The sequence below is a fragment of the Caretta caretta genome, chromosome 7, assembly GCF_965140235.1.
Source record: "Caretta caretta isolate rCarCar2 chromosome 7, rCarCar1.hap1, whole genome shotgun sequence".
NCBI lineage: Eukaryota > Metazoa > Chordata > Testudines > Cheloniidae > Caretta > Caretta caretta.
In genome coordinates, this window is record NC_134212.1 from 20969156 (window position 1) to 20990923 (window position 21768).

Consider the following 21768-nt stretch of genomic DNA (forward strand, 5'->3'; position numbering starts at 1 on the left):
CAGCTTAGTTGTCATTTTTGTATTACAGCAGCAGTATCACCAGTCAAGTGTTCAAAACATGTAAATTTGCGTTTCTTTACATTCTGTTCTTCAAGCTTTTTAAGGTTTATGTTAAGTTTTTTTTTAAACAAAGACTAGAAATTCTTTTAATGAAAGCTGAGATTCTCAGGTAAGTACTTGACTGCAGATGAGGCTTCAAGAAAAACTCTAGGTATTGCAAGATTTGACAATACTGCAGTAATTACCAGAGGGTCCCTTTGGGGTCTGGGTCCTCTTGTGCTATATGCTGTGCAAATACATGATGACATGCTCATACACTGAAAATGGTTCAGGGTAAGGACCAGAATCCAACTCACTGAAATTTGTGAGTCTTTCCATTAATTTAAATGGATCTGAAATTAAGTAACAGCTAGGCATAAATGGAAGATGACTATGGAATCCATTTGCATGGTCAACCAATATCCTAGGAGATCTAACAGAGCTTCACATAAATTGAATTTTGGACTGTATCACTGGTGGAGGTTCCTATCCTGTACAGCCAGCATAAGAGAAATTTTATTGCTGCAGTTGTTACTATAGAAACTTTTGTATATATGCAATAAAAGCACCAATTCTGGCTAAGTTGCTTAGAAAAAAAATGCACCTCTGGTAACATGGAGTTTTGCTTCACATTATTTGTGTGTGTAAAGTAAGCTACTGTGGATGCATACTTAAAATTGTTCTGATTGTATAATTAAGTCTAAAGCTCTTAAATATTTAATCCAATGGAACTAGAACCATTATAATAGTTCCAGTTCCATTGTATAATGCCTTTCAAAGGGTTGTGGAGGTAGGAATGTTGCTGCAGTTAAATAAGGAGAACTGGAGGTCCTGGTGATGTCAAGGAATTATGACGTGATTGGAATAACAGAGACTTGGTGGGATAACCACATGACTGGAGTACTGTCATGGATGGTTATAAACTGTTCAGGAAGGACAGGCAGGGCAGAAAAGGTGGGGGAGTAGCACTGTATGTAAGGGAGCAGTATGACTGCTCAGAGCTCCGGTACGAAACTGCAGAAAAACCTGAGTGTCTCTGGATTAAGTTTAGAAGTGTGAGCAACAAGAGTGATGTAGTGGTGGGAGTCTGCTATAGACCACCGGACCAGGGGGATGAGGTGGATGAGGCTTTCTTCCGGCAGCTCGCAGAAGCTACTAGATCGCACGCCCTGGTTCTCATGGGTGACTTTAATTTTCCTGATATCTGCTGGGAGAGCAATACAACGGTGCATAGACAATCCAGGAAGTTTTTGGAAAGTGTAGGGGACAATTTCCTGGTGCAAGTGCTAGAGGAGCCAACTAGGGGGGGAGCTTTTCTTGACCTGCTGCTCACAAACCGGAAAGAATTAGTAGGGGAAGCAAAAGTGGATGGGAATCTGGGAGGCAGTGACCATGAGTTGGTTGAGTTCAGGATCCTGACACAGGGAAGAAAGGTAAGCAGCAGGATACGGACCCTGGACTTCAGGAAAGCAGACTTCGACTCCCTCAGGGAACGGATGGGTCCGATCCCCTGGGGGACTAACATGAAGGGGAAAGGAGTCCAGGAGAGCTGGCTGTATTTCAAGGAATCCCTGTTGAGGTTACAGGGACGAACCATCCCGATGTGTTGAAAGAATAGTAAATATGGCAGGCGACCAGCTTGGCTTAACGGTGAAATCCTAGTGGATCTTAAACATAAAAAAGCTTACAAGAAGTGGAAGGTTGGACATATGACCAGGGAAGAGTATAAAAATATTGCTCGGGCATGTAGGAATGAAATCAGGAGGGCCAAATCACACCTGGAGCTGCAGCTAGCAAGAGATGTCAAGAGTAACAAGAAGGGTTTCTTCAGGTATGTTGGCAACAAGAAGAAAGCAAAGGAAAGTGTGGGCCCCTTAATGAATGAGGGAGGCAACCTAGTGACAGAGGATGTGGAAAAAGCTAATGTACTCAATGCTTTTTTTGCCTCTGTCTTCACTAACAAGGTCAGCTCCCAGACTGCTGCGCTGGGCATCACAACATGGGGAATAGATGGCCAGCCCTCTGTGGAGAAAGAGGTGGTTAGGGACTATTTAGAAAAGCTGGATGTGCACAAGTCCATGGGGCCGGACGAGTTGCATCCGAGAGTGCTAAAGGAATTGGCGGCTGTGATTGCAGAGCCATTGGCCATTATCTCTGAAAACTCATGGCGAACGGGGGAAGTCCCAGATGACTGGAAAAAGGCTAATGTAGTGCCAGTTTTTAAAAAAGGGAAGGAGGAGGATCCTGGGAACTACAGGCCAGTCAGCCTCACCTCATTCCCTGGAAAAATCATGGAGCAGGTCCTCAAGGAATCAATTCTGAAGCACTTACATGAGAGGAAAGTGATCAGGAACAGTCAGCATGGATTCACCAAGGGAAGGTCATGCCTGACTAATCTAATCGCCTTCTATGATGAGATTACTGGTTCTGTGGATGAAGGGAAAACAGTGGATGTATTGTTTCTTGACTTTAGCAAAGCTTTTGACACGGTCTCCCATAGTATTCTTGTCAGCAAGTTAAAGAAGTATGGGCTGGATGAATGCACTATAAGGTGGGTAGAAAGTTGGCTAGATTGTTGGGCTCAACGGGTAGTGATCAATGGCTCCATGTCTAGTTGGCAGCTGGTGTCAGGTGGAGTGCCCCAGGGGTCAGTCCTGGGGCCAGTTTTGTTCAATATCTTCATAAATGATCTGGAGGATGGTGTGGATTGCACCCTCAGCAAATTTGCGGATGATACTAAACTGGGAGGAGTGGTAGATACGCTGGAGGGCAGGGATAGGATACAGAGGGACCTAGACAAATTGGAGGATTGGGCCAAAAGAAATCTGATGAGGTTCAATAAGGATAAGTGCAGGGTCCTGCACTTAAGACGGAAGAACCCCATGCACAGCTACAGACTAGGGACCGAATGGCTAGGCAGCAGTTCTGCGGAAAAGGACCTAGGGGTGACAGTGGATGAGAAGCTGGATATGAGTCAGCAGTGTGCCCTTGTTGCCAAGAAGGCCAATGGCATTATGGGATGTATAAGTAGGGGCATGCGAGCAGATCGAGGGATGTGATCGTCCCCCTCTATTTGACATTGGTGAGGCCTCATCTGGAGTACTGTGTCCAGTTTTGGGCCCCACACTACAAGGATGTGGATAAATTGGAGAGAGTCCAGCAAAGGGCAACAAAAATGATGAGGGGTCTGGAACACATGACTTATGAGGAGAGGCTAAGGGAACTGGGATTGTTTAGTCTGCAGAAGAGAAGAATGAGGGGGGATTTCATAGCTGCTTTCAACTACCTGAGAGGTGGTTCCAGAGAGGATGGCTCTAGACTATTCTCAGTGGTAGAAGAGGACAGGACAAGGAGTAATGGTCTCAAGTTGCAGTGGGGGAGGTTTAGGTTGGATATTAGGAAAAACTTTTTCACTAGGAGGGTGGTGAAACACTGGAATGTGTTACCCAGGGAGGTGGTAGAATCTCCTTCCTTAGAAGTTTTGGATGATTTAATGGGGGATTGGTCCTGCTTTGAGCAGGGGGTTGGACTAGATGACCTCCTGAGGTCCCTTCCAACCCTGATTTCCTATGATAAGGAAATGTCAAGGTTTAAGCAACTTGCTCACAGCAAGTCTGTGGCAAACTAGGAACCAGAACCTGTCTTCAAGTTCTAGTGCTTTTCTTAAACCACTCCACTGTGCTGCCTTTTATATATAAAGTACCTTACCATGGATACTAGTAATTCAGGTAATATGAACATGCCTCCTGAGAGTGAAATATTTGAATGTAAATCTACAACTAAACAGTTGCCTTTTTCTCAGTGTAGTTTTAGTAATGAGCTGGTTTGTCTAGGAGCCAAAAGCTGTATGTCTCCCTGTATTTAATAGTCTCCAGAAGAGTTCAGACCAGCTGTGGTTACAGCACCTTTAGCATCAAAGCCCAGTTACAAAACCCAAACACACACACCATCTGAGAATTTTTTTTTAATAAAACATACAAAAGTTCAGCACTTCCATAGAAAACTATTTCAAGAGTCTCCATTGTACAGTAGCTGAATGCTGGTTGGGGTTTAAGTTTGGAAAGTATCAGTTCAACACAGTGTTCCCCAAAAGAACACCATTTGAGGTACTGGAAGATATACTGCAATGATTAAGTAGCAGACAAACACTGCATAAGTTTATTAATTGACTATTTGTATATCCAGGCAACCTGCCCAAGAGCCTATTCCCACTTCATTGGGGGCAGATTAGGGCCCTAGAGCCTTGAAACTGAACTGACAATGGCTGGATATCAACAGGAATAAAAGGGCATTGCCTAATGATTATTGTTCATTCAAGTAGCAACTGCCCAAAGTTATATTTTACAAGCCATTCTTTTTAATAGTTTTGTGCAAACAAAATTCAAAAATTGCCCCATCACTAAAGACTTGGATTCTCATCTTGTAGTCAACTTTTAAATAGTCCTTGGGCTGTTAGATAAGTTACTAATGCTAATAACCTTGGTAACTATAGTAACTGATTTTAAAATTACATGGTCTGATTCCTTAAACATGTTGACTATGTGTTAAGTGGATTTAAGGTCTATACCTTCCACATTCCTCAGCTTTGGTTTAGTTTCTCCTGTTTAAGATCCTGAGCAAACAAAAACCCTTTCTCAGATATATTCAAGTAAAATAAATAATGTAGCAAGGGGAAGGAACCTTTCTTGAAGTTCTTAACTGGACTTTAAGGGATAAGATTTTGAAAATCAAGGTTGAGGTCAATGAGCTACCATATTCCTCCTTTGTGTATGGAATTAGGTATTCTTCTTAAACATCAGTTGTGCTTACAAAAGTGGAAGCACAGGAAAAAGCAGGCTGAAAGACGGCCCTAAGTTGTTAGGAGCAAATACACTTTTAAAAATAATACAAAAGGGGTTCCAAAAACGTAAGTATTGGTGTTAGCAGAAAAACGTAAACATGAATCAGTGAGAGGTTAGATGTAGAGTTGCTTCTTCCCCTAACGTGACCAAGCTTAACATTTAGGTTTACAAAACATTAACCAATGTTTTAATGATTAATTTCAATTAAGGTTTTTAAGTATGAGGCCCTTGCAAACCCCAAAGGAGAGCGTTTAAATCCAAACACTACAGCTTATATAAGTACTCAGTTTGTTTCTCATGCATCTTTCCTTAGCCAAACTAAGTGAAATGAAAAAAATAAAGGGGGAAATATTAATCAGTTTTTAAGTACAGGAGTTTACATTAGTTTTACAGGTTACATCAGTTCTTAGTTTCAACCGGTTATGTTTTTTGACCTTAGACTATCCCTTTAAGCAGATGGAATTTTAAATCAGTTTTAAAGTTTTACAAAACAAGGTAGACATGCTAGCAATTTTAGGTGCCCAAATGAGACCACTTCCAGGGTTCTGATTCAGTGAAGGCTCATCCCTTTCTGAAAATCAGGTCCGTTTAAAAGGTAAATTGAACAGCCAAAATCCCTAGTTACTTTTGAAAACCTTATACATTATACCTGGTTTTTTAACTACTGAAAAATTAAATGCGTAACACAGCTTTCACTCATGTGCAAGCAGCATTTTGTCTATGAACATGCACTTCAAAACATTGTCAACATAAGTATATTTCTCCATGTACATAAGAAAATAAGAGGGAATAGTTAAATGAGAGGCAAACACACAAAATCTGGTAGAGATTGCACATCATGGATCGCATAATTAAATCTGTCCCTGTTCCCCTGTGGATAGCACACAGCATTGCTCTTTTAATAAGTAAAGATTGGCAAATAGCAGTTAAGTAACAAATGCTACTTCCTCCTCTAAATACACAGAATATCACCCACTCCAAACTGCAGCTTCTACAGTTACGTTTTCCCATGGATGTGTAATAAACATACAAAAAATTGCACCTTTGTCTCCTACTGGACTCTCTGGTGCAGGGAGTCAAGATTCTGAACTGTAATGTGCCTTAAGCATGTCATAATAGCTTGAAACATGATAAATGCACTACGATTCAAAGGGTTAAAAAAACAGGGTTCAAGTACAAGGGGAGAGAAAAAAAAGGAATTCTTCCATCATCACTGATGCTTCTTCGGTGGAACCCGGGATTTTGCAATCACAATAGGAACGGCAGACAGCAACCCAATCAGTAGAGCCCAGAGTGGGCGGTAGAAGAGCCACCCCACAGAAATAGTTAGCAGGGAGAGCGAGGTGGCTGTACAAAAAGCAAAAGCTTTAAGTCCAATATTAACCAGATCTCGAACAACAGGAAGCCAATCCACTGTGGGTGGGAAGAAGAATTAAACAGAAAATGAAATATTTGACAGTGTGAACAGCTGTAAGATTTTATAATGCTAAAAATTTGTGGTTAGAGTCCACATCCAGCTGCCAGTGAAATCCACGAAAAGACTCCCATCCATTTCAATGAACAATGGATAAGGTCTTTCCACAGTCCTTTCAATCAGAGGATCGCAGATCACTTTACAAACACTGACAAGCAAAGCCTCAACATCTCTGGGAGGCAGTTAAGTGTCATTCCCCTTCAGATAGGGGAAAGTCAGGGAAAGTAGTTAAATACCAGTTCCAAGATACAACAGTAATGTATGGCAGAGCTGGGAATAGAATTCAAAGCCTCCTAATGGCCAAGCCTGTCCCAAAGCTACAAGGCCATCCTTCTGCTTATGTATAAAATACATAGGACAGAGGTGTGTGAAAGTCACAAGAGGAAAGACTAGGTATAACTGGTCACATTTCACTGAGAACTGGAGATTGCATAAACTTCTCTGAAGAGTCTCAAGCATCGTGAATGTTTCTCTCAAAATATGGGATAGATGCTATTTCAGAGCAAGAGGTAGCTCTAGAATTCAATTTAAACAAGTTTAATGTAAAAAATGTTCTTTTGCCAAGTTTATTCTTGTAAAATTTGCCTTAAACTAAAATACAAATAATTCAAGGACCATTTTTTAGTTCAGTGTCAGTACAGCGCCTAGCACAGTGGTGGCCTGGGACTCAAGGCATTACTGCAATACAAATCACAACAATTCAGACTTCAGGTACATAGCAGTTCTGTATTTGGAAACAATAGCAGGTCTGATAGAGCTGCATGGGGAAAGTCTTTAAAGAACCTGCCCATCTTGTGTTATCAGTCTGTGACTGGTAAGCACAGGGTAAGCATCCTCTGGGGACTAGACTGAGAGACGAGACTATGAATTGTGACCTAATCCACATTTCAAATTACATGGGTTCAAATCTCAAAGTTCTGATCCAGATTTCATACATCCACAAAGCAGATGTTTGGATCTGGGATTTTGGTTCTGATCTTTATTGATTTAGAAGCCAATTGCAAAGTTCAGATCCAGATTCAAATTCTGCACCCGCCAAAAAATTAATTTTTGTGTTTTGGTCATTTTGTCACTAGGATCCAGCGTTTTGAGTCAGGTCCCGTCTCTAAACCGAGCTCTGTTTCTAGTAACAGACATACCCAAAGTGTGAAGGATTCTGGTCATAAGGTTGATGCCTACAAACATCGCCAGCCAGCCAGCTGCACGGAGACCCCAGGTCTTCATGGTGTTACTTTCATGCTCTTTTTGAAACACCTCCTGAAACCCAAACACTGTTATACATTGCCCATTTCTGGGGTTTCTTCAAGCCCCAAATCCTGCTGCTTCCTGAACCTTATGAATAAATACATCACAGGGGATCATGCTTGTAAATATTAATGCTTCCCAAGAGATACAGGGCCATTTGCAATACTATCTTGGCTACTAAAAGCGTAGCTTTTTTCCCCTCCCTCAACAGCAGCCCAACATGTTACAACAGTGGCCAAAGGGCAGGGCCAAGGCCATCTTTGTGGAGTCCTAACTTGGTCCACAACATTTTCTGTCACACCTTGTGATTAAAGGTGAGAACACACCTGAAAAGTGCACACGTGTTGTTGCTGATGAACTCAAATAAGGAGCATCCATTTCCCTACCAAGGAAGAATCAGATACACTAGTTTTTTATTAAATGGTTGTATACACTTCTGTAAAGATTGCTGCCTTCTCTCTCTCCTTATCCAAACACATGCACTAAAATCAGCAACCTCCACTGGGACCAGGGAAAATTGTAGAAGATTTGCATATTAATTAATTGTGTTGTTTTTATTCAGAAGAGATACATGTGTTTTGCTGACTAGAAATTTGGGCATGTTTCAAAAACAAGACACTGCCTAGCAAACAGTTTTAGTAAAGGAGATTTTCAGAACCACATGTACAACATTAATGAATTAAGTTCATACATGCTTTGAGATGCTCTGCAACTGCTTATAAAGATTTTATAGTAGGAAGACACCTCCTGGAAACTACTTGTATCCTATTTGGACCAATCTCTACATTGGTGGTGTCTCAGTTTCTGCTGAAGTAAAAATATATTAAGGGTCACATCTTACAACAAAAGTTGTTACTATTTCTTATCTCTCAAGACCAGCCTGAAGCAAGAGCCAGTTCACCAGCTTTTGGGAACTCAAATACTTGGCATCAAGGATCTTTGCAGCAAGGCACAAAACAATCACTAATGGAAGCCAACCTGCCAGGGGAGTAAGTGAATCATCAAACTGCTGGAACATGCAGGGTTTATTGCAACCCAGTTAATTGCCAGAGGGTTCCCACCCAACTGTACTAACAATAATTGTATTTCAAACCTTTAGGTCCCTTAAAAGGGATGGATTTTGGAAGGGGTGAGGATGGAATTACAGGCTTTAATTAAAAAACTAACTTATTTTAAAATATCACCTTTAGAAAGTATTTGGGTGATCATGAAACAAACAGATGGCAAACAATTGGGGGGGGGGGGCGGGGGGACAAAGAATGCCATTTACAACAGAGCTGTTGTAGCCGAGTTGGTCTCAGGACATGAGAGAGGCAAGGTGGGTGAGGTAATATCTTCGGTCCAACAACAGACATTATTGTACCCACAGTCGCTCTCTCATTTACAGCAGAAGGAAGCAATAGCAGAAGGAAGTTATTTTGTGTGGTAACTTTTGCCACAGATCACACTTTAATGAGCAGGAATGAAACAGCCTAACTGGCTACTGCTGATAGGGTAAGAGTACACAGCATTTGCATTCTTCTGAGGCAAAGTCAAGGTTAGGCACGCACAAAGACCAGGGTGGGGGGATGAGGGAGGTGGACACAGGCTCACAACTGTCTTGTCCTCCAGCAGTGAGATTAGAGGCAGGAGAGGCAATACTCAGACCAGATTTCCTCTGTCCAGCATCAGACTGGTAACTTACCACCCGATCTTTCCCCTGCAAATGAAACGTGAAGAGGGAGGAAACTCACTGTCCCATTCCCTGCTTCTTGCTACCTCCTCCAGTTTCAATGCTAGCTGTCTCCAATAGTTTACTCATGCTGTGGGATAACTCACCTCAGCAGAGAGATCACCAGGATAAAGAATCTGCAGGACATCTCCAGACTTGGTTTGGTATGAAACCAACTGGTCCCCTCGCTGACGAGCAATCACGGACACCTTACAAGAGGCAGAGGAACCAATCAAAGAGCTTTACTCGTTACAGCACTGGGGCCTTAGGGAGCAAATCACTGGAGAACCTGAAGATTTACCACATCTGCTGGGCCCAGGTGGGACTTGTCTCCGCTCAGACCCGCATAGAAGAATGAAACACGAAGGTCTCCCACCTGGAAATACGGAAATCACAAGTTAATAAAAATTTACTTCAACAAAAAATTCCCAGTGAAGCCACTCTGCACGGGAACATCATGGGAGAATCATAGAATATCAGGGTTGGAAGGGACCTCAGGAGGTCATCTAGTCCAACCCCCTGCTCAAAGCAGGACCGATCCCCAATTAAATCATCCCAGACAGGGCTTTGTCAAGCCTGACCTTAAAAAACTTCTAAGAGAGGATGCTGTGCCATAAGGCTTTGCACCAGTATATGAGACAGCCAGGTAGGATTCCTGGCTTGTGATTTTTCCAGGCTGGGTTGGCAGAAAGTGAGGGCTGCAGAGACAGCATAACTCAAGTCCAAAAGGAGAGCAAGCTTTATGCCACTTTCCCCTGTCTGATTTAGGAGTGGCAAGGATGGGCTCCCAAAGAGAGTTACAGCTAGCTATCCTCAGCCGCAGGCAGGCAGCGCCAGCCAGCAGTGACCTGGCTCACTCATTACTGCGTTCAGTTCACTTGCACTGAGTAGACCTAACTCAGACAGACCAGTTAGACACTAATGAAACCCACCTATGTGAGAATAGCAGTAGCCCTGCTCCTGTTTCTTTCCATTTAAAAGCATCTTCTTAGCCTGTCAGTCTAACATACGGGAAGAAGACACTCAAGAAGAGAAAGAGGAGGGTAAGGGCAGGATAAGAAGCTCGTTTGATATACAGAAATTAATCACTCTTCCATTAGCTCTGCAGTCAGAGCTAAGTGGGCAAGCTGCTCAGCACTATGAATTGCATTGATTTCAATGGGAGATGAGAGTGGTGTGCAGCTTGCAGGATAAAACCCTACGTTTTCTTCAATGAATAGATTTTAGTTGCTGCCTTGATGATCTCTGCAAAGCCCTTTCATCTTACTTCTGGACGCCTGGGATTCTCGCTGTGATAAAAGTAATCTTCTCTTCGAGTGATGTCAGCATGCGGATCCTCCAGTTTCGACAGGCTCATCTGCTTAAAACTGTCAATTTTCTCAATAAGACCTAAGCAGAATAAAGAGCCAAATGTAGGTCTCAGGTGGTGCATTGACTTCAGGATCCATTGTGTTAGCCCTAGACAGCCATTTAAAAGTCTGCCATCCCAAAAGATAATGAACCAAAAGCCATCTGCAGTGCAATTCCAATGAGCTTAATGGTGTTACACCAGTGATGAACTTGACCCAGTGTGTATTTGTTATAATAAGTAAAAAACATCCCTTACCTTTTGAAAGAAAGAAACTGCCCACCTGGACATCAGGAGCAATTGCAGTGAAAGATTCCACAGCCATGGCACTTGGGGAAAAGAAATAATCTCTGTATAAATTCTAGTATTATGAGCACACTCTTGACCAACAACATAGAATACACAGAAGCACAAAATACTGATCCATGCTGACAGACAGACAAAAACCTGTGAGTGTGAGAGTGTACCAGTGAGTTAAATAACTGCCATGATGTAAAGATAAATACATTAGAAGATTGTTAGGTGCTCAGATACTACAGTAATAGGACCATTAATAGTTACTAAGGTCAGAAGGGGCAATTATGATCATCTGGTCTGATTCCTGCATAACACAGGTCAGAGAGTTATACCAGGTGATTTTTCACATCTAGCCCATAACTTCTAGTTGAGCTAGATCATCTCTTTTAGAAAGCTATTTAAGACTTCACATGATGAAGAATCCATCACATCCCTAAGTAACTTGGTCCAAGGGTTAATTACCATCATGGTTTAAAAAATGAATCTTATTTCTAAGTCTGAATTTTCCTAGCTTTAGCTTCCAGCCACTGGATCTTGCTATGCCTTTGTGTCTGCTAAATTAAAGAGCCCTCTATCAGAAATCTTTTCCTCAAGTTGGTACTTAAAAACCATGATCAAGTCATAGTAGTAGCTGAAGCCCCAGTAATTTTGGAAGCACCTACACGTGCTTAATTTTACTACCATAAGTAATTCCACTGATAACTCATGGCTGTAAAGCAAACCACATGTATAAGTGTTTGAAGGATCAAAGCCCAAGATACATACAGATAGAGCACCACCCTACAAAAGAAAGAATAAATTCAAAGGCCACATCTTTTCCCTACAAACTGTTTCTTAGAATTTGAGTCTCTCTTACACTTGTAATAGCTAATGAGGTGATGATGCACTTTGACACATTTAGAACTGACTTGAAAGATATAGGTTCTCATCAGAAAGGCATGAACTGTAAATTTTAGTGTTCAAATCGGTGGGTTTGAGTCAGGCATGTAACTCATTTACAATGGCATTCACAGCTTTTATGGTTTGCACCATTTGACTCTGGGCTGCTACGTATTTTATTGTTATTCCTGTGGCAGCCCTAGAAGCAGAATGTGATTTGATTTCAAATAATAATCTTAATGGTAGATCTGGTTGGAAAATGTCAATAAAAAACAAAGGAAAACTAACACATAACAGTCCCTCCACCCTGCCATGTTTTCTGACCAGCTCTAAGTTATTTGCATAGCTCAGGGTGCCAATTTGTTAAAAATACATTGAATATATTGGAAACAAAATTCCACTTGCATAAAAATGCTTCCGTTTATGGGACACTTGTGAAAGTCCAAATCTCCAAAGCAAAGATGCAGAGATTTTTCAAAACCCCAAATGCCATTTTTCCCACCTATCCTTATAGACATTCTTTGCCACATCGCACCACTGGAAAATGCTCAGATACTACCATGATGAAGGTGGTATCAGAACCTGTACGGAATATTATTTGTATTACCATAGTGCTGAGGAGTTTGTAAATCAGAACCTCACTGTGCTAGGCACCGTACAAACACAGGACAAAAAGAAGGTCCCTGCCCCAAGGATCTTATAAGAATAACTCAAAAGTTAATAAGTCAATAAGTCAAAATGTGGCAGCAGGGAGTAATTAGAAATAAATTATGCCTTGAGTGATTGACACAAACAAGTCTGTGATCTTGCATATGCTCTGTCAAAAGATGCAGGCACTATTGCATCTGGCATGACAATCACATGAGATGTCATTCTATTTTTGTATTTTTAATAGCTCCATGCTTCATTGATGGATTCTTTCTAGTTTTCCTACTTGGAGGCAGCACACTCCAGAGGCACAAGAATACAGCTGGAAGTCAGGAAGACCCCTGCCTATTAATTATTAGCTATAATATAAATAACTTAATCTTGGCTCCACTGTTGTACCCTTGGGCAAATCCCCTCCCCCGCCCCGTCTGTACCTCAGTTTCCCCACCTATAAAATAGCGATAATTCTCACCTACCTCACAAAGAGCTGAAAGGACTAGTCAGTTAGCATGGGTATCAAATTCAAAAATATTATCTTACAGAAGTCAGAATTACCTGGGGTTTTTATGGCCAATCTCTCGATCAAAGTTTCTGCTGTTCACAACTTCTGATTTCCATTCAGTGTCTAAGGAAAATGGGATACAAGTTGGGAAGAGAAGAGTTAAAAACACTAAAATCAAGAATGTTCTGCTTAAATGCTACAGAAGGACTGACAAGTTTTAGGCAACGTGCCTTATACTTGCAGTAACATTCTTTACACCAAGGTATATATTTAAAAAAGGTACCATATATACACCTGCATCTCATGACATATTTATAAAGGAATGGAAAGATTTAGGGAAAGGCTACCTGGTGTGAAATCCTGACTCCACTAAAGTCAATGGGAGTTCTCAGACTGACTTTAGTGGAGCCAGGATTCCACCCCTGGTTCCCACCACTGGACGATTTCTGGCTGGCTGAGAAAGGAATAACTGTTCTGCTGGAATAAGTTGCTTCAGTGTGGTGATACAGCAGACAGAGAGGGGAAGAAGCCCCAGTAGGACACAATGTTGTGCTACTGTCTTCACAGCAAAGAAACACAAAGCAGCTTCTTGAGATTTTCAGCACTGGCTCTGGCAGCTTCCTTCTTACTCCTGCAGCATCATCATCTCTTCCCCCTTCTTTCTGTAGCTCATCTGCTGAATAAGGAAAGCTCCATATTTCCATGCAGGGACAAAGACAAAGCAAGGGATCCTCATTAAAGGGTGAAGTGAGGGTGCCTGCATGGAATGCTCTCATGTGTGACCTACTGACAACTATTGGTTGGAATACACCAGTCTATATTAGTTCCCTTCTAATGTAAAGCAGCTCCTTTAGCTCACAGCCACCAGTTCTGGTCCTGATATATCTCCATAGCAAGGAGCTCTGTATTCCAACAGGCTGATAGTATTTTTTATAATCATGTACATGGCTTGTTACATACCCACATTACATGCCCACGTGCTTGAATCAGGGACAAATGAGGCTCAGAGACTCAGAGTATTTGTTTTCTGCCATCGGGTAGCTCAGAATTGGAGGGAAATAATCCTCTCTACAGCTTCTGCCAGATGGGCATTATAGTTTTTGCCAAATGCTTGTCAAAAGGCGGAGGCACTCAAGATACTGGGCGTTTCCACTGGCTGATACCAGTGCCTGAGCAGTCTCTCAATACGTTGAGCATAGAGTATGAAATACACATGCCATTCCTCCCAGTCACCCACTCGGACTATCCAAGCCTGAAGACATTTTGGGATTTGTAGGTTATTCATGAACAGCGTCCCAGTTGGTCCCCATCTCAATTACCTCATGGAACAAAGTCTCTGCCATTTGCTAAGGGAGCATGGAATGAATCTTTCCCTGTTCCTCCAAACCCCTTTCTTCTCATCCTAGCAGGGTACTATAGGACTTATTTTTAAATCAGCATGCAAACCCCATTTTGAATTCAAAGGGGGAGAAATGCTTTTGTACTGTGCACTGATGAACTTACTATATGAATATCTTGTTTCTTTCTTAACTTCACCATTCTCCTCATATTCTCTGCAGAAGAAAACACACAGCATGAAGGTCAGGACAGGGCCCACCGCACAAGTGAAACATACAGGAAGCCCATGGGAAACGAAGCACAAGCCAAACTTATCTTTAGAATGAAGTAAACGTTTCCCTAAATAATAGATTCTGAACAGCAAGGTTGGGGGGATCCTGCAGACAGGTATCATGAAGTGGCACACACCCTGCCCTTCCCCTATAGCTAACTGGAAGGGAGGCGTCCACTAAATTAGTGGCGGGGAGCCCAATATGGGAAGGACTGAACCACTGCCCTAAACCAAGGACTCTTACTGGCATTAGCATCATATGCACATTATAGGTAGTTACTCTTATGGCCAGGTGTAGAGTATAGATACCTATTCTAGAGTAGAGACAGTACCCAGCTAGCACAGGTATAAATAGCGGAGTAGACAGTGAGGCACAACTATGGCGAGTAGGGCAGAGATTCCTACACACTGTAGGGTTCAGGGATATACCCTACACAGCTCTATACCACACCCAACCAGTGCCTCCCAGGTCTAACACTGCTGCCTCCCTGCTGCCAGAGCCTTTCCCTCCTGTAGTGAAAGGCTCCGGCAGCGGGGAAAGGCTCTGGCAGAGGGGAGCTACCAGAGCCTTTCCCCGCAGCTGAAGCCCTGCACTGTGGCATGCTACACACTGCAGCGACAAGTGCGGATGTAGCCTGCCTTTCACTGCAGTGCGTAGCTACATGTGTGGTGCCTGTACTTTACACAGTGCCGTAAACGCAGACTCTCTCTAAACTGGGGACCTCTTGTTTTCTGCATCTTCAAAATTTTCTAGATGATTGTTTTCTGTGTGTTATGACAACAGTTTCCCAAACAGTGAGTCCTGATTCCACACCCAAAGCCACAGACATCCATAACGAGGTTTTTATTATAACAAATTATGTGTTGTTGTTTCATGTCAGTAAAATAATAAAATAAATAATAAATAATAATAATAATGCTTTGCTCTTCTATTGCACCTGTCAGCAAAGCAGCTAAAAGACCTTTCCTACATTCACTCTTGAAAGCTGCACAGCCCACTGGGAGGAAGGTACCACTAAGATTATTACAGACAAATTCCAATGAACTGAAAGTTTTGGATGACCCTGAGACATTCAAGAAACTGGAATTTACAGAAATTAATTTTGGTTTTTATATGACTGTTGAAATTGCAGGGGGGAGGGGAAGAAGAAGTTTGGATAATCCCAAATTCAGACACGGTTTTTCCTGTGTAGCCATTTTATAGATGGGCAAATTGAGACAGAGGGAATTAAGTGATGTGCCCAAGGCCACATACTGAGTTACTGGCTGTTGGCAGGGCTGAGAATATAACCCATGAATCTGGATTCCCAGGCCTCTGTTCTAACCAGTATATCACACTAAATATATTTTAAAACATTTTAGGTTATGTTAAGAGCATGGTATTGACTAGACACTTCCATAGAGTTTAAGGTCAGAAGGGACCCTTAGATCATCTAATCTGTTTACGTTTCACCTAGTTACCCATTCATTGCATTCCAGCCAATGATCAAGGGCTGTAGTTTACCACAGAATTCACATTTTAAATTGTGGGTTTTATTTGTTCTAAGAAAGTTCATCATTATTGAGCTTGAGGGGAGGAAAGGAAGAATCTATGTTTAACATGGAGAGGTTTCCAGATCCAGCAGAAGCCATTTAAAATGCATTTACTTTTTGGCGAAGGAGGTCAAAAATGAGCTTGTGCCTCCATTCTGGAGTTTGAGAGTTCAACAGTGGGGAGAGTTCAGCTGGGTGATACCAGAAAGCGTTCTATACTCTGCAGCTAGACTTTGCGCTTAAAAAACTTAAGACATCAGGAGCAATTGCTTCGAGATTAGGGGCTGCAAAATGATGAATGCAGGGAGAAGTCCTAGGCCGGGGTGGCCAACCTGTGGCTCCGGAGCCACATGCAGCTCTTCAGAAGTTAATATGCGGCTCCTTGTATAGGCACTGACCCCGGTGGTGGAGCTACAGGTACTGACTTTCCAATGTGCCCGGGGGTACTCACTGCTCAACCCCTGGCTCTGCCACAGGCCCTGCCCCTACTCCATCCCTTCCTACCCCCTCCCCGAGCCTGCTGTGCCCTCACTCCTCCACCCCTCCCCCCGCCTTCTGCATGCCACAAAACAGTAGATCGAGAGGGAGGGGGAGGTGCTGATCGGCGGGGCTGCCGGTGGGTGGGAGGCACTGGAAGTGGGGGCGGGGGGACTGATGAGGGGTTACTGTCGTATTACTGTGGCTCTTTGGCAATGTACATTGGTAAATTCTGGCTCTCTCTCAGGCTCAGGTTGGCCACCCCTGTCCTAGGCAATACTGAGCCACAAAGACCCATGGGAGTCAGCAGGGTTCCGCAGGGGCACATCCACATTGATCAGTCTGTACAATCCTTAGTGCCACTTTTAAAAAAAAATTGATTTTTATACTTTTTAGAAAAGTGTATTCAACTGTTTTTGTAAATTATAATAAATTATGCATGTATAGATTCTACTGACATTGCCTACAACAAATTAATATTCCAGGAGCCTATGGAATTGTATCAGAAAATAGAAGGTAAAAGCCACAGCTGTATCTTAGATTGCAAGAGGTCTGATATAGTACTATATGAGGTTAGGGGGTGGGAAAACATTTCACCTACTGCTGGAGGTTGTTGGGATTCTCTTAAGACTCTGCTCCTGCAATGGGGTCCACCCGCATAGAGCTCATTACAGGATTGGGGCCAGAATCACTAAACCAAAATTAAATGTAGGGAAAATTAAAGGAAACTGTGAAAACTCAAGGGCTCTTGGGTCATCACGTTACAACCCCCCCCCAAAAAAAAAACACACACACAAAAAACGTTAATTAGCCAGCACCTTTTCCTTAAATTGTAATTGGATTCTGGTAAGAAGTAAAAATAACGAGCCTACGACTTACTTGGAGTCTTCATATTCTACCCACTGATACATTTCCACCTGACGTTTCAGTTTGACAGCGTGGATGGAGAGCCCATAGCTGGGATCAAACAAAGGCTATTAGGATATAAATAAAATACAAGTCAGTCTAAAAAGCTGTATCTCAGATAACTCCAACTTTTTATTATTGATTCCAGCAGAGCAGATACCTGTAAATTTATCTTGGCAAAATCTCAGTTTATTGTGATGAAAAAGTAAAGGGGGTGTCATGTAAAATTTTTCTTTCAAAAACACTCTGAAATAAAAATTAAAAGAAAAAGGCCCTAGTGACATGCAGCAAGACAGACGATGGAATAAAAGTATAACAACGCATCAGGAACAGTTATTTCTCTGCATTTCTATGCTGTAGCTTCTTTCATCTGAGGATCTTGAAGAATTTTACAAACATTAACTAAGCTTCCCAAAATCACGTGATAAGATCCATTTTGTGGATGAGACACCACATTTATCACTGTCAAAAGTATGTGAAATTCCATGAAGCCACAGAGATATCTCAGTGATGGACAGGCTGTACAAATCTGCTTATATCACTGGTGAATTTGACCTGAAGAAACTGAGACAGCAAGTCATTGGCACAGCAAGGAAATAGAACCAGGAATCCTGGTTCACACTTCTAACCATTAAACCATGCATGAACCCATTTGAAGAGAAACTTTTATTCTTTTCTGCCGGCTGCTTTTCCATCACATTCTCTCTTGCAAAAAGAGCTGACAAACATTACTATCTCTGGAATAACCAGAAGATGCACAGCCTCTGCAATGTAAGATCCTCAGGACTTTGTGTCTTCAGGAATGCACAGCTGGCTCCCAAACACACAGCCCAGGAATGGGGAGGAACATTTTCAGATGGGAGGTTTACAGCCCACAGTAATATTTCATATCAAGTATGCATGGGTTTAATCTGGCGGTAAAGAGTTTTTCTTCCTTTTAGTTCATGCATTATTTTCAAACCAACTATTGTTTACCTACCTTTGATGTTCTAAGGGCACCTGACAAGTGCACTAGTTTTCCCTCGTTCTGTTGGGACACACTGTGAATATTGTCAAGAGGGACCACAAGAGAAAGCCCCTCATCAAGGGAAGTGGCTGTCTTCAAGGCTCGTCCCTGTAGTCAATTAAAAAAGAGAAAAAAAACCATGTGGAGGTATAGTCACACACTGCCACTTTGTGTTAGTTTAGTAGGAGTTGGAGCCACAGCTTCCATTAAGTGCTAATAGGTTCAGCCTCCATGCATGTAACCAAGGAACACATCTGCACTTCCCAGCTGTCGCAATCTTATGTCTGATACTTGAGAGTAGTACTTATTTGTGAAACTAACCTCACCGATGTTAGTGGAACTACTCATGTGCACAGGGATTACTCCCACGAGTAATAGTTTGTGGGATAATCAGACTAGCAATAGCAGGTGGCACCCTTAAAAAAAAAAAAAAACCAACAACAACCCACTACCCATACATGTAGCTCTACTGAAGAAAACAGAACTGCTCCCGATTTACACTAGCATGAGCTATCAGCCCAGCAATCCTTATGTATGTAACACTCACAATTACTTTGATGGACATTGCAGGCACATACAAGTTGAAGGCTAGGACCCTGAAATTATTCCTCACCTTTTACCTTACCTGTTGTTTTTGAATAACTGCAATGGTGGTACCATTGTGAGTCTGTTCCACTGTCCAATTGTTCTGATTTATGATCTAGCAATTTTTTCTTCCCTTATTTTCAGATTATTGTTCCTTGTCCTACAATCTCCTAAACCTGTGAACAGTTCCCTTCCTTCATTTATACATTGATGGTTAGAAAATGTTGATGAAAATCTGAAATGAAATTTCACAAAATTCTGCTCCCACCCCAAAGTTTCCAACCAGTTCTAACTATAAATACCTTCAGGATAACAGATTATGGCCTCAATCCCACAAACTCTTATGTATGCAATTAACTTTACAACCATGAGTAGTTCTGTTGATTTCAATGGGACTTCTCATGGTACTAAAGTTGAGAACATGCATGTTTGCAGAAGACAGGGCCCAAGATTATCCTAGGAATTAATCAAAATAGATCTGCCCAGTTTGGCTAGGTGCATTAAGTTCCTTTCATGTAAGTACAATGAAGCTAGCTGAAAATTTAGCCTTGCAATATACCAAGAGAATGAGGAAGCAATGAGAGAGTAAAAACCAGGCTGGATAAAAATGATCACCCCTGCTCGCTGATGGTAAGTCATTTTCTGAGACTGGTGAAACAAGTCAGCTAGATAACCTCCAATTCCCATATTCAATAGTGATTCATTCTGTGCTCCTGCAGCACATCAAGTCCCTCCTCACTACAACTGCCCCTCAGCTGTACAGCACAAAGCAGAAGTTACATACACAGAGGAGGTGCACTAGCACATAGCAGACACATGTAAGTCCAAACAAACTCTTCCAATCACACTTGTCATGTGCTGTTGACCCACCTTTCTCCCCACTTCCCAATCAATCCACTCCTCTGCCAATGGATCTTATTTTACTCAGTCATATCCTATCTCTATTCTCCACACTCAGTTCTAGATAAAATCTCCATATACAGCTCTACCATCCCATATCATATCCCCCTGTAACACCCCCACCTTCTAGGGGGTGTTACAGGACCAAGGATCAGGCTACAATTCAGGCTCTTCCATATGCATGACACCTCTCTCAAGTGAAAATTAATAATGAATCCTGGAGACAATCTGAACTGTTCAGCAACCTAGTGTTACAAATATTTTGGCAAGAAGAGCTTTGTCTTGAATAGCATTGGAGTTTGGGCATAGAGGTGAACAAGGAATTCAAAAGTCAATATTGTTTTACTTACCTCATTGGTAAAAAGAAGGTAGAAAGAGAGAGAAAATGCCGCAAGTCCAATTAGCATCCCTCCAGCAGTGTCACTGAGTCGCTCCAGAAACCCTGGCTTGGGCTCACTTGTGATTTTCACATGTTCTTTCTTGCTGCTTGTGTCAGAGAACTGATAAAGAAAAACAAACACTAAATAACTTCTTAGCTAAGGCAGAAATTGCTTTGCCACTCACGGGGTCCCTTGTTTAAAAGGTGCATCTCCTGATTTAGAGCAAACCTGATCTCTGTCCCAGTTAAACATTTGTCTCATCTCACTTTTAGTTATTTATACCAGAAAAAACTGTAAATAAACAGAGGTTTATTGAATAAGGTAATTTACACAATAATAGCCCAGTGTATTCTTTAAAGCTGCCTGAGATACGTTTTGTTAGGTTTCTCATTTTGTGTCAATGTCACATATTTGGGCCTTGGCAGGTTCAATTATATTCCTGGCGTCCCTGCCATATAAAAGTGGAGCTGAGACTAACACATAATATTTTACATCACTATGGAATAACTGAGTGTTTTTCAAAAGTAAAGACCTCTCTCCCTCTTATGAAGCATCTAGGGCAATAAATGGAGACAGCTGATTTGATCTAAATACATATTATTCTATTGTCTTCAGATTAAAAGCAAGGTAATATTGGAGTGGAGGCACTCGGTATTTATGTTGGTGGTGAGGAATAGCTAGAAACAGTTTGATAATTGCTTTAGGTAGCTAAATAAGATTCGCAGGTTTGGGGATGTTTTTTAGAAAATACTCAGGAAGGGAGTGACCCTCCCACCACTTTCTGTTCCGATCTGAGCATTGGCTAGAACACAGTTTTTATATCCTACATGCAGACTGGCTCTTACATCCACACACACACACACTTCCCGCAGCACCATGAAGCCACCCAGCTAAAACACAACACGGGCGAGGAGACTCCGAGGTGCCACCGCGCCCCGGAGGGAGAAGCAGCCAGCGGGCAGGGGCGAGTCGGCAGCGGGGCAACCCTGGCAGCGGGGTTACGGGGCGGGAACGTGAGTTATTCCCGGACAAAGGTTCCCCACCCGGACTCACACACTTACATGCCCGGACATCTTCAGCCTCAGCCGGGCGCGGCTGAAGCCCGGGCTAACGCAGCAGAGACGGGCCACCCGCGCTGAGCTCGCCCCGCCAGGCTCCGAGGCGCAGACTCCGAGCGCAGCGAGAAACTTGCCGCCCTAGGGCACAATGTTGCCTACAGAACTTTAGCCCGGCAGCTACGCCCCAGAGCAAGGCATGCTGGGAAGCGTGGTTCCAAACTGAGAGTTGGCGTAAGGCATGCTGGGAAATGTAGTTTCAAGCTGTGTCGCCGTGGGGCCTGCTGGGAAATGCAGTCCACGCGCGCGAGAAGGGTGCTTCGGGCGAATCCG

The 21768-nt window shown here is 42.5% G+C and overlaps 1 protein-coding gene across 2 annotated transcripts; it reads right to left on the minus strand.

The window, feature by feature from the left end:
* Nucleotides 1-3988: 3988 nt before the first annotated feature.
* Nucleotides 3989-21745, minus strand: TMEM43 (transmembrane protein 43). Of its 2 annotated transcripts, XM_048859557.2 has the most exons (12): nt 21442-21745; nt 20351-20500; nt 18489-18623; nt 17483-17577; nt 14488-14537; nt 13038-13107; nt 10917-10987; nt 10578-10699; nt 9612-9686; nt 9418-9519; nt 7494-7611; nt 3989-6293 (listed from the first exon to the last, which is right to left on the minus strand). In XM_048859557.2, exons 1-12 carry the CDS (start codon nt 21451-21453, stop codon nt 6091-6093), a joined length of 1203 nt encoding a protein of 400 aa, XP_048715514.1. In that variant the 5' UTR covers nt 21454-21745; the 3' UTR covers nt 3989-6090. The 2 variants fall into 2 exon arrangements, with proteins under 2 accessions (XP_048715514.1, XP_048715518.2); XM_048859561.2 differs by lacking the exons at nt 3989-6293; nt 7494-7611 and adding an exon at nt 7618-9298.
* Between the last annotated feature and the right edge of the window lie 23 nt (nt 21746-21768).